Source organism: Heterocephalus glaber, unplaced genomic scaffold, assembly GCF_053883595.1.
Source record: "Heterocephalus glaber isolate CG9 unplaced genomic scaffold, H.glaber_assembly_v1.0 deba00000676, whole genome shotgun sequence".
Taxonomy (NCBI): domain Eukaryota; kingdom Metazoa; phylum Chordata; class Mammalia; order Rodentia; family Bathyergidae; genus Heterocephalus; species Heterocephalus glaber.
The window spans coordinates 9,562,308-9,576,676 of NW_028258156.1; the positions used below are offsets into that span (position 1 = coordinate 9,562,308).

General features: G+C 34.4%; 1 protein-coding gene across 1 annotated transcript in view; it reads right to left on the reverse strand.

The window, feature by feature from the left end:
* The window catches only part of Abcb5 (ATP binding cassette subfamily B member 5), a 120,876-nt gene that overhangs the window by 18,862 nt on the left and 87,645 nt on the right, over positions 1–14,369 (reverse strand). Inside the window, 3 exon segments of the mRNA XM_087206560.1 lie at positions 118–258; positions 1,308–1,408; positions 4,308–4,511. Of these exon segments, the coding sequence (XP_087062686.1) occupies positions 118–258; positions 1,308–1,408; positions 4,308–4,511 (446 nt within the window).

Here is a 14,369-nt window from a genome sequence, read left to right on the forward strand (position 1 = left end):
TTCAAAGCATGTCATTCCCACCTAAGTGGTTTAAATGATGATCCTGTATAAATATCACCTTTCTGGTCCACATGGACAGTACATGATCCACTTAAAGTCATGGTGTTTGTAACTTACACGAACATGCCCTCCGGTGTCATCCATCCAGCTTGGACTAAATAGGCTCCAAATTGAAATCCTGCTGCATAGGCGAAATATACAAAGGCATGACTGAATGCATAACAGCTTCCAATGATCTGTGCTTTCTTCAAGGTACTTCTGAAATGCACAGTTTGCCAAATAATGGGGCATGAATTATAGCAAAGTCACTTTAATAAATGTAGAATAGTGAATATAGAGGTCTTTGAAGTGTTAAAATTTGGTAGATACATATTTTCAAGGATTAAAGAGAATGTAATTTTCTTTTTACTACTGAGAATTACAGTGAAGATAATGATATAATGATTTTCTCTATAAATATATACTGTATAGTTTAGTGTAACAAATTTGGTTTTGCTTACTTTCCAGTGAATGGACAAAGTCTATGAAAGGACAGTTAAAGAGATTTGGTTTGGAGGCATTTAGAAATGCTCTCTAATTTCCTATTGTAATCCTGCATTAATAGAATAAACAGTAGCAGTTAAAGGGTGATGCTGACCAGAAGCATGAATGCAAAGAGTACAAAGCTATCTCTCTGTCAAAGTAATACAAAGGTCACCATTGAGTCAGTGTGATAAGGAGGACTAGTTTAATAGCACATTTATTGTGTATATATTTGTTTTAAAATGTAAAATATCCTAGAGATTTTAATGCAAAAGAATAGGCAATCTTTCTTTCTTGAATATATTGTTTCCTCAGTCTTATTTCAGAAAACAAAGAAAAACATGTACAGTTAGTAAGACAGAGTGAATACAGAGTACGCCAAAAAATGTATTCATGAGGAAAAGAAAAACTTATACAAACATTTTAATACTAAACTTACTGAGATATCATGAGATTAATACAAGTTACCTTTGGCCTTGACAATTATAAGAGGTGCGCAAAGTAGTGGTCATTAGCTTTCAGACATTTATTAGTGTGGCAAACTGCTGAAATGTGTATGTGTTTTTTTGGTGGACTCTGTAGTAACATGGAAGAACTAAAATGTGTATTCTAGTTGTGGTTCCCCTTGATTTGTCTCTGTTTCCTCTTGGTGGAGTCACATGAGAAATTATGATATCCCATCTTAGGGAAGCCAGTGGGTTAACCAGCAAACCACTGCAGTCCTTGAGGAGCACTGGCTGTCCAGACAGTGTGGGTCAGTGGAGTCAGGATGCGCTCATAGTCACCTGTGCTGATTCTAGAGAGTCTCTTCATACATCTGCTCGAAGACTTTTTCTCTTGTTAGTGACACTATAGTATGTATATTCTCCACAGCTTCAGTTGCTATCTTATAAAATAAAATATAGAAATAAAATTAGTAATGTTTAAACTTTTATTGGCAGTGAACCAGTCACTCATAGAAGAGACAGAGTTAGCATGTCTAGTCACTAAGTTTTTCTGGCAAGTATCTTATCTTTCTTTACCCCCCAATAAGATATGAAAATTATTTTCAGGATAATAAGCTTTAGGAAAATATATTTTGAAAAGACTTAGTGTACTGTTTGGTCCCCTTCAGGTTTTTACTGAATTTCAATTTAAATTGATTCCACAGGTAGGGAAATCAAATATTAGTGAGCATTATGTTTATATGCAAAGGAACTTTCTATAAATTATGAACCAATTTAAGTAAATGATAGTAGAGAGCAATGAGTAAATAATTATTTTATTCTAGCAGAGAAATGCAAATAGTAACAAAAAAGCACTCAGGAACATTCCAATAAATTACGTGATGTACCTATAAAATTGTTTATAAGATAAAACCATTTCTCATTTTGATGTCTGTGAACTTCAAAAGATATTTGATTCAAATATGATTAATGCTTCTCCATATTTATATAGTTTTTAAAAAGAATGTATAATTACATAGAATTCAAGATGGAGGATGATTTGGCTTAGAATAACTTTTTGGACATGAGAACACAGGTAGGCTTGAAAGACAAACTTCTCATTTTTATGTTTAGTTACGGACTGTTGCTGTGGACTATGGGAGATAGGACCCCACACAGATACCTCACATTAACTGAAAACAACTTGGCTTGCAGCAGAGAATTAGATTTCTGGATTGTGGTTAGGACACCTGGATTCTGCTCTCAATTTTGATGTTAAGTTGTTTTAAGTTCTCATTAATTTCAAAATGAACTAAAGAATTCTTCATTTTTAACATATTCTGTAGTATGCAAGGAAAATAGACAAAAACCTTAAGACTTGTTTGAGGAAAAATAAAAAAGAAATGAGCAGCAACAAAAAAAATCTTCCTGATTATTTTTCATAATTTTGAAAGGAATATCATTATAAAATCTTAGAAAATACTATAGTTGTAAAAAACTAACAAAGTCATTTTAAGTCTGAAAAATAAAAACATTTGATGATTTATGCAAATCTACAGATGCAACTAAAGAAGGGCCAATTTATTTTATGGCTCTGTATTCTAAATTGATCCTTGATAAGTTAACTTATTAAAAACTATAGGAAAAGGACTTAGATTTCCTATTTGATAGAAATTACTGATTACAAGTCAGATTATTCTAATATTATAAGAAGGAAGAATTCAGTAGTGGCAAGCCTATGGCATGCGTGTTATTATTTTTTTTAAGACAAAAAATGTTAATGTGTGGTTTTTTCTAAACTAAAACCTCAGTGTTCAGGTTTAATTGCAGTGTTGGCACTTTGCAATAAATACATTAGGTTTGGGTTGCAGTTTGGGCACTTGTCTCTAAAAGGTTTTCCATCACTGGAATAGTCAAAGTCACACATGGAACTAAAGCTCATGACACACACACACAAATAGGATGAATAAAATCTAAGTAATATCTCATTAATTTAGAAATTGGGCAAATTATCACGAATTTTAATCATACAAGGAGGCTAAATAACTATTCACTGTCTCCAAGGGAAATTTTTGTTTAACAGTTGAGTCTATACATCACATGCAGACATTCTAAAGGTTTTTATCTAGTGCCATGGGTAGTGCCATGGGTCAGGCAAACCAGAATACACTGAATATGTGCTTGACATCCTTACTCATGAACATTCAGATTTATGAATGTTCCAGCTGTGATTCAGTTAAAATGACACAGACCGTAAGTGATATTAAAATCATTTTCATATCTCATAAGATGACCACCAATGTGGTAAAAATCTTTGTAACCATCTCATGAAATGAGCAGCTTAAAGACCTGGGATGTATGTTCAAGAGAAAGCAGGTTTTGGACCTCTCCAAGTCGAAAGCTGACAAGAGTCAAGAGTGAGATAGAAGAAACCAGGAACAACAACAAGAAGCATACAAACAAAAATCTATGACTAACTACTATCCAAATATAGGTAGCCTGGGAAAATAATGTACTCCCTGCCACTGGAGGGAAAGAATGGGCAGAACATGGAAGAGTAACTGACACTGATGTACAAAGGATTCCTACTTGGGAGAGTGGTTGGGTTAAATAACATCTATCTCAATTCACAGGTATTACAATAAAGTATCCTTAAATCTTCAATTTAATGGTTATTTGTATGAGCATGGTTGATCCTGAGAAGCTTAAATATGCCAACAGATTTTCCAAATAATTACATAAATTGTTCATCTTGATCAGCATTCAAGTGGCCCTTGTCTCTAAAACCTTACTTTAGGTACTATTAATATCAGTGCATTGCCTTGAATTCAGTAACTATTATGTTTCATGTTTGGTATGAAAAATAAAATACCTAGAAGAGTGGCTCAGGAAAATGTAATTATTAACAATTAGAGAATTATTAACAATTAGGGGAATCAAGGTGCTAGAAAACTCCCCCATGACAGGTAATGGTAATAAGGGCTGATATTAAGTGCTTACTGTCTCCAGGCACAGTTTTGTATATAATAATGCTCATCTGTGTAATACACAAATCTGTAAGTCTCTGTTATTATTCCCACTTTACAGATGAAAAAACACAAGTCCACAGACTTTGACACAACATGCTCATATCACACATTTGTTAGTGATAGATTGTGGATTCTAACCCAGCCAGTTTGACTCAGGTCTTGTAGTCTGAAAAATGGACCTTATTGCTATAGTTAGTCTACCCCATGCTGACTGCTCTTTATATGTGTTACCACTCTTCAGAGTCCTAAGTAATGAGGTTAAGATATAATAAAGACAGAGCTCTGATTGTTTTTCTTTTAAAATATGATGCTAATAGCAGCCTTCATTTACCTTTCCGGCACGCTTGAGTTCCTGTTCATCCTTGTTGGCAAATCCAGTCACTGCTGCAGTTTCAATCATTCCTGTTAGAGCAAGGACTGGAGCAATGATCAGAATCAAGAGTGTCATCTCCCATCCGTATATAAGGGAGATGATTACTGGCAGTCCCATGTTAGTTGCATTTTGTGTTAAGACACCAACCCTTGAACTTGTTGCCTATAATCAGAAATATTTTAGGAAAAAAATTCAGTTAACTTAAATCTACAGGGCTTCCTCTTATAGTTTGTGGAAAACAAGGTAGGCTTCTTAAAAAGGTTTATACTTAATCTATACTTTGAATTTATATTTATTGAATGCGATGTATATTGTTAAAATGCCCTCACCTAAGGAGTCATGGTTCATGTTTCTGCCCTTTGTCCAATATTGAGATGTCCACATGAACTGGTGTATACTTTGGTAGAACACCATAGGATAGGAAACTACATAGAAGCATAATAGAAACAATCTGAAATTAAAGTATAATATACTTAAAGGAAGATATGTCTTAAAGTATAATCTACTTAAAGGCTGTCTCTCTGAGAGCTCTTTTTGAACAGCTCTGCAGGACTTTATATTCCAATCCAAATTAAGTGTATTAAATGTTGAAGTTCCAGGATTTCTTTTTGTCTTTAATGATATCTATACAGTACACACACACACACACACACACACACACACACACACACACACATACCTCTTCCATCCTAACTTACAAACCCTTGAAGATAAAAACTGATGTTTAAAAATAGAAGACTCATGGTTAAAAAAAAAAAGAAACAAAACTAACATAAGAAAGTGAAGCCAGTCATTAGTTAGGCATTTTTCAGTGTTTACTATTTATAAAGTTGTGGTTATATTTATTGGGAATTTTATGAGAAAGTAAATTAATATGAATGAAAACTCTAGCTTTACCTACATGCATAATAGACATGTACTTGAAATGTAAGTGCTTAGAAAAGATGGTTTGAGTTCTGTATATGCATTATTTATGAAGGTTTTGCATATTCTGTTTCACATAGAGTAAAAAAGAAGAAAATGCTATATTTTAGCTACATAATCCTGACCCTAAACCTGTTCATGCTGTCCCCTGCATGAACACCATCTTCATCTTACTCTGACTCTGTTCCCCCACACTGGGCTGCAGCAGAACATGGATGCCCAACTCAAAATATCTGAATCTAAACCTAGGCCCTGCCCACTGTCTCACACTGCTAGAGGGCCACCACTGTTAGTCACTATATCATCGTAGGGTTGAACAGAAAGATTAAGGATATTCATTAAACTGCATACTTTGGATATATTTTGTATTTTCTTTTTTGTACTTCATAAAGTGGTATCACTAAATAAAAGTCTGAAGAAGCAATATCAAGATAGAAAAGGACCTGCAAACATTATAGTTCAAAGTAAGATAAAAGAAATTCTAAAAATTCTTCAAATAAATAAAATTGTCTTCATAATTGTTTAAAGGAAATGTATGTTTTATGAATTGTCTTTAAGTGGGATACACGATACTTAGGTAAGAAACTAAAATGTTAAGTTTTTTTCCTGCTAGAATGAAAAAAATGAGGATCCCCATTTCTTAATCTAGAAGCACAGTTATAAAGGACTACATTTTAAAATATATATTTTAGCTAGTTATAGTGACACACTCTTGTAATTCCACTACTTAGAAGGCTGAGGTAGAAGGATTACCCTGAGTTTGAGGCCAGCCTTGGCTACAGAGTAAGTTCAAGGCTAGCCTGAATACATAATGATACCCTGACTCAAATAAAACAAAAATAAAATAAAATATATCTTTTGTTCTGATCTTAAAATCATGATAATTGGAAAAAGTTTAAACAGTGTTAAAATTTGCATTCTTCTAGACAGGAATACTCACACACATCAAATTGGGATTACTGTGTGCATGCAGTTTTGTATTTTACTTTTATCCCTTACATTGTACTGCAAGCTATTCTTTTGACCATCAAATATTCTTCAATGAATATTTAAATTGCTTCAAATTTTTCACTATTAAAACAACTTTGTGAAAAACCTTTGTACACATTTTTTTTGGTACCGGGGATCAAACTTGGGACCTTGCGTTTGCAAAGCAGGTGGTGGAACCACAGAGCTAAATTCCCAGTCCTGTACACATCTTTTACTTCTTAATGTTATAGCCCTAAATGAAATTATGTATTTAAGTATATATTTACATTCTTTTTTTTTTTTTTTTGGTAGCAGGGATTGAACTCAGGACCTTACGCTTTCGAGGCAGGTGGCAGAAGCACTGAGCTAAATCCCTGGCTACATTCTTGATAGATATTTTCAATTTGCTTCTCTAAGAGAGTATACCAATTTTTACTAGCTACCAAAACTTAGTTGGGGAATATAACTTTGATAAGAAAATTACAGTACATATAGAGAAATGGATGGCATAAGAAAGTGGAAGGAAACAGTATACAATTGAAGAAACAGAACCATGTATTTGGTAGGATTTCTGCTTCTGGCCAATATGGAGTAACAGGAATTTATTCTCTCATTTTAAACAAACAAAAAATAGACAAAATACACAAACCAGTGGTTTTCAACACATTGGGCATAGATAACCAAGGGCAGAGATGGCAAACATGTAAGGTGAGCTCTATGATTGCCTCACCTTACTTTCTTGAAAGATTTTCCAGATGGCAGTATAGGGAAGGTGAACTGAACCAGAGCCCAACAGATTCCCTGAGTTGAGTAGATGAAGCTGAGCATCTGAGAAGTCCAAGTCAGATAGAGTTTGTCCCATACAATACCAGAGAGGAGGGAAGTGCACAGAAAGATCAATCAAGATATCTGAAGAGGGTCTTCCTTGAGTATTTGGCTGAGTAGTGCATACATGTGGAGACTGAACATAATGTCTGTTCACACCAGCTGCACTGGAAAATTTTGATTCATGGTCCGTGGGTAGAGTATGTAGATGGTCATGCATTGGGAGGAGGCTTCAGTCCTGTCTACTAAGTCTCAAAATGAAGACCCAAAGTGGAGCAAACTGTTCCTAGTTCACTTAAAATGCATCCAGAACAAATCTCCAGAAATTTTACAGAAATACAAAAATAATCTGCACTGAAATTTTAAATTCACATGGTGTGGCATCCAGTTAAAGATTACTAAGTATGCTAAAAAAGTACCAAAATAGAATACATAATGAGGATAAAAATTAATCAATTGAAACCAACCCAGGGCTAACAAAAAGTTAGAAATGCTGTGTCATTCTACCTATATGTAGAGTCTAAAAAAGTCAAAGTCATATAAACAGTAAAACAGTGGTTAGCAGAGGCTAAAATTTTTTTTTTTGTATCGGCGATTGAACTCGGGTCCTTGCGCTTGCTCAGCAGGCGGTGAAACCACTGAGCTAAATCCCCGGCTAGAGGCTGAAATTTGATAAGATTGAAAAAGATACTGGTTAAAGAGCTTAAAGTTTCACTTAGACAGGAGGCATAAGTTCAAGGGATCTTCTGTATATCATGGCGACTATATTTACTATACTGTATACTAGAAAATTGTTAGGAGAGTCAATTTTAAATGCTTTCACAGCAAAAATAAGTATATGAAGTAATTCACATATTAAATAGTCTGATTATCATTCTAAAATGTATACATATATCAAAATATTATTTATATACCATAAAGTTATACAAATTTTACTTGTCAATTGAGTTACTAATATATACCATATATTAAAAAAATCAAGAGATAAAAACATATAAAAAAGAGCCATATCAAAATTCTAGAAATGAAAAATATTATGTCTGAGATAAAAAATACATGAGATAGTATAAAGAGTAGATTAGATATTGAGGTTAAAAAAGATAAAGGGTTTGAAGATATAGCAATACAAACTTCAAAAAAAATGCAGAAAAAAGAATTATATCATTTTTGAGCTGTGGTAGAATTTCAAGCAACTTAGTAGATGTGTAGTTGGAGTTCTTTAAGGTGAAGAGAGAGACTAGAGTGACAAAAAATACTTCAATAATAAGCAATGGAATTTCCAAACTTAGCAAAAAGTGTAAGCCCATGAATCTAAGATTAGCAGTGATCTCCAAACATGAGTAATAAGTTAGAAACTGTACAAAGGTCCATCACAATTTCAAAATCAGCAATTAAGAAGAAAAACTCCTTAAAAATAGCTAAATGAAAAAAGAAACATGTACAGAGGAAAAAGGTATGGAAAACTACAGATACATCCTTGAACAGAATGCAATGAAGAAGAACATAGAGCAGTATCTTTAATCACTGAGAAAAAAACCCCTGTCAACCTCAATTCTGTACACAGTGGAAATACATTTCAAAATTGAAGGTGAAATAAAGACTTTTTTGGGCATATGGAAGCTGAAATAATAATCACCATTACACCTGCATTATAAGAAATATGAGGGGGTGAGGATTTAGCTCAGTGGCACCATGCCTGCCTGGCAAGTGCAAGGTCCTGAGTTTGATTCCCGGTAGTGTGTGTGTGTGGGAGAAATATGAAAGTAAGTAAAAAAAAAAATTACGTATAAAGGTAACACATTAGAATTACAACAGATTTCTCAGTACAAAGTTTAAAGGCAAAGAGAGCTTGGAGTGAACAGGTTCAAGCCCTAAAATGTAACAACTTTCAACCCAGACTAATATGTCCTGCAAAACTGCCTCTTAAAATTAATGGAGAAATAGGATATTCCACAACAAAGAACATCTTACAAGATACATGAGTACCAAACCAGCACTCCAAAAAGTACTCAAGAATATTCTAGACAGAGTCAGTGGTGCCAACACTACCAAACATTAGATGGAATGAAAATATGAAACAAGGTGAGTAGTTAAACAAAAAAGGAAAAATTAGGGCCAGGTATTTAGCTCAGTGGCACTACGACTGCCTTACAAGTGCAAGGTCCTGAGTTTAATCCCCAGTACAAAAAAAAAAAGGAAAAATTAAGATGTCAACAACAACCATAAGAGGAATAAATCAATACCTTTCAATAGTAACTCTCAATGTAAATGGCTTCAACTCACCAATTAAAAGACACAGACTGGCAGACTGGATCAAAAAGAGAATCTAACAGTCTTCATTCAAGAAACTCATCTAGTACATAAATAAATTTATAGGCTAAAATTCACAGGACAGAGAAAAATGTTCCATGCACCAGGACCCTGAAAGCAATTTGGGGTAGCAATTTTATTCTCAAAGTAAACTTCAACCCAAAACTGGTAAGAAGAGACAAGGAAGGTGACTACATATTAATTAAGGGAACAATTCAACAAGAACAGCCAACAATTGGGAATATATATATATATATATATATACACACACACACACACACATATATATATACACACACACATATATATATACACACACATATATATATATACACACACACACATATATACACACACACACACACACATATATATATATATACACACACACACACACATATATATATATATATACCCTAAAGACTGAGATACCACTTCATGAAACAAATGCTGCTGGACATAAAAGATCAAATAAATGCCAACATAATCATAGCGGGGTACCTCAATACCCCACTTTTACAGACAGGTCAACTAAACAAAAAGTTAACAAAGAAATGTCAGAGTTGGAACACACCTTAAAAAAATAAACCTAGTAGATATTACAGAGTATTCTATGCTACTACAACAGAATACACATTCTCAGCAGCCCACAGAACTTTCTCTAAAATAGACCACATACTAGTCCATAAAGCCTGCTTAAATAAACACAAAGAATCAAAATCGGTTGTGAGGGCAAACTGGCTGCAACATCTCTCACCCCATGGATCACCAGAGTTGATTTGGCTGATCTAGCTGTCTAGATGGGTGTTCCCTTTCTCCTTCACTGCTCCATGTGTGTCCCTCCCTAAGCTCCATACTCTAAGAGGACAAACATCCCCGGTAGAGGAGGACAGTTTCCTCAGTCAAAGGTATATGAGTAGCTGTGCTCCCCCGCTAGAACCTCCAAACAAGCTCTCAAGAATCAAAATCATTCCATGTATCCTATCAGATCATAGTGCACTGAAACTAGAAATCATTGCAAAAGAAACTACAGAAATTTCTTTTTTTTTAATTTTAATTTTTTATTTTTTCCCCATTAACTTTATTGGTACATTTTAGGTATAAAATACAGTTACATTCATCGTTGGGATCTTGTACCACTACATGAGTCTCTTGGTTTTTATTTTTTTTCCCCTTCCCCCTTGCTCTCCCTTCACCCCCTCCACCCTTCTCTATTTGCAAAGATCTTGTTTCCATTTTTTTCCTCTTCTCATATTTTTTCCTTTCCCTTTTTTCCCTTCCCCTACCCCTCCCAATTCCCCTGGTCTTTTAGACCTTTTCTTCCTGTTACACAATATCAGTTATACATTTTTAAAATTACAATATTAAGATCTAGGAGACATTACCACAGATTTTACAGAATGTAAAAGGATATAGAAAGCATATTGCAAAAATCTTTTTGGAAATAAATTTGACAACTTCTAAGAAGTAACATGGAAGACAAATTAATGAAACTAAATCTGGAGGAAATATAAAATTTGAATAGCACCTATTAAAGAAAGTATATTCCTAGCTTGAAAACCTACCTCTATGACAACAGCAGGCTCATAAACATTTTAACTGATAAATTATTATCAAACAATTAAAGCAGAAAAAAGAAGGAACACTTCTCCCCTCATTTTAGGAACTCAACATTGTGCTAATCCTAAAACTGGATAAAGATAATAGAAAAAAGTATGAACATAGATAGAAATTTGTTTAACAAAACAAACTATTAGAAGTCAGATCTGGCAGTATGTAGAAAGTGGTTTTGTTACAGGGATGGCAGTGCTGGTTCAGCATTGGAAGATCCACCCCCACAAGTCATCATTTTAACAGAGGAAAGGAAAAAGCCATATGATCCTGTCACTAGTTGGAGAAAAAGTATTGGACTAAATTCTACAGCTGTTCGTGGTAAAAGCTATCAGGAGATTAGAAGTAGAACAGAACCTTCTCAACAGATTAAAGACATGTACTCCATACTTCCAGCGAGAATGCCTTATATGAATGGAGAAGATACAATGTTTTCTCCTTAAGGTGGGGAACAAGGGCAGATATGCTTACTCTTTATCTGTCCATTAAACTTTGAAACCTAGTCCCCACCAAAATAGTCTGGCAATAAAATGACATAACTAGGATAGGATTGGCATGGCAGAAGCAAAATCTTTATATGTAGATGAAATGATCATCTACAGAGAAAATACTAAGAAATCTCTAGGAGCCCCTAGAACTTGTACTTGAATTTAGCAGGATTAGAAAACACAAGGTATATATAAAAATTCAGGTCTGTGTATACTTGCTATAAATGAAGAATTGGATACTGAAATTTAAAAGTTATGTAGGAGTACAAAGGACCTAGAAAAGTTAAAAAAACAAAACAGTGTTGGAAGACATTTAGTACCTAATTTTAAGACTTCTTCTAAAGCTACAATAATCAAGGCAGTGTTGGTGTAAGGAAAGACATATAGATTATTTGAATAAAACAGAGAATCTAGAAATAGAACCACACATATATGGTCCACTGATTTTTTGAAAGATTATTTAACATTAGCATTTTATAGAATATAAACTCAATTCAAGAGCCGAGGAAGAGATAGTGTTTTCAGCAAATGGCACTAGAACACCTGGTATCCGTATACAAAAAATTAACCTCAACCCTTTTTTTCCATACATGAAAATAACTTGAAAGGATCTATGAACCTAAATATGAAGGCCTAAAAGTATAAAACTTTAAGAAGAAATTATAAGGGAAAATATTTATGAATTCAGGGTAGGCAAGAACTACCTAGGATACAAAAGACATGATGTATAAAAGAAAAAAAATTGATAAATGAAATTCCATCAAAATCTAGAACTTTAAATGACATCATTAAAATGAAAAGTAGTCCTTAAACAGACCATATTTACAATGCATATAACCTATGAACAGAATATATAAAGAATTCTTAGAGCTCATTAATAGACAACCCAATTAAAATGTAGACATAAGAAGATGATAAATAGCCAGTATAGCACAAAGAATGGTGTGCAATGCTAGAATCAGAAGAATACTAATCAGTACAATAATAAGATTGAATTATACACTCATTAGGGAGATGAAATCAAAAGTTTTAAAAGCCTTGTCATGACTTTTTCTTTTTGTTGGATTCTCCCCTTTTGCGTTTAATTTGTTACGCCCAATGGATTCATTCTGCTGGGTTTCCTGGGGTTGTGATCCTCATTGTCTTTTCCTAGGGTATTGTCTAAAATTTTTTGGAGTGCTGGTTTGGTATTCATGAAGTTCCTGAGGTGCTCTTTATCATGAAAGTATCTTATTTCTCCATCCATTTTGAAAGATAGTTTTGCAGGGTACATCAATCTGGGTAGGAGGCTGTTTTCCTTTAGGGCTTGGAATACATCACTCCAAGCTCTTCTTGCCTTGAGGGTTTGCACTGAGAAGTCCGCTGTGATTCTGATGGGATTTCCTTTGTATGTGATTTGTTTCTTTTCTCTCACTGCTTGTAGAATTTGGTTTTTCTGTTGGATTTCTGGAATCCTAACTATTATATGCCTATGTGTAGACATTTTTTGATTAAGGCTAGCTGGAGTCCTATATGCCTCACTTATCTGTATGTCAAGTTCTTTTCCCCTGCTTGGGAAGTTTTCTGCCATCACTTCTGTGAAGAGATTTTTTATGTCATCTGCCCTGTCTCCTCTTTCTTCATTGACTCCAATGAGTCTTATGTTATTCTTCTTTGTATCGTCTAGCAGCTGCTGGATTGATTTCTCATAGTCCCTTACAATTTTAAAGCAATTTTTCTTTTCCTCTTCACTAATTACAATCTTATCTTCTATATGTGAAATTCTGTCCTCACATTGGTTCATTCTGCTGTGCAGACTTTCGATGGAGTTTTTAATCTCCTGGAAATCTGTTTGTATCTGTTTTATGGATTCCATTTGTTTCCTATGTTGGGATTCCATCATATTCCCCAGATCCTCTATTTTTTTTTATCTGTGTCCTCTCTAGATTTATTAATCATGTCTTGCACCATGAGCAAAATCTTTGCTGTTATCTGAGTAATTATTTCTGATTTCATTTTTCCCGGATCCTCTTTTGTTGCCAGTTCAGAGAGTCCTGTTGGTTGAGTATCAGAGTGTTCCATCTTGTTTCCCTTTGGGGTTGCTGTAGGTGATCTGGAAGTCTGTTTTTGAGGCTTGTTTATGTGTCTTCTCATTTCCACGGGGGCGGGGGGAGGTGCTTCTGATGCCCACGTGGCTCACCTTCTCTGCCCTAGGAGCTTGGGATGGCAGCGTGGGAGCTTCCTTCTGGGTGCTGGGACCGGCTGAGCTTCACTGCCCTAGGAGCCTGGGATGGAGGCGGGGGCTTCCTTCCAGGTGCTGGCGAAGCTACAGAAATTTCACTAAGAACTGGATATTAAATAACTCACTCTTGAACATTAAATGGGTTACAGAAGAAATCAAAGAAGAAACCAAACAGAATTAAATGATAATGCCAATACAACACACAAGAATCTATTGGACCTAATGAAAGCAGTCCTACGAGGGAAATTTATTCCTGTAAATGCTTACATTAGAAAAATAGAGCAAGCTCAAATGAAGAACTTAATGATGCACCTTAAGAAACTAGAAGAACAAGAACAATCCAAACCCAAACCTTGTATGTATAAGGAGGGAAATCATAAAAATCAGAGTAGAAATTAAGAGAATTGAAACTAAAATGTTAATACCAAGAATCAATGAATCAAAGAGCTGGTTCTTTGAAAGCATAAACAAAAAGATAAACTCTTAGCTAAACTTACCCAAAGAAGAAGAGAAAAGGCCCACATTAACATAATTAGAAATGAAAAAGATGAAATCACTATGGATACTATCTAAATCCAGAAGAGCATTAGCAACTGCTATGAAAAATTGTACTCTAAAAAACAAAAAAACCACAAAACCCCTCCCCCCAAAACCTGGAGAATCTTGAAGAAA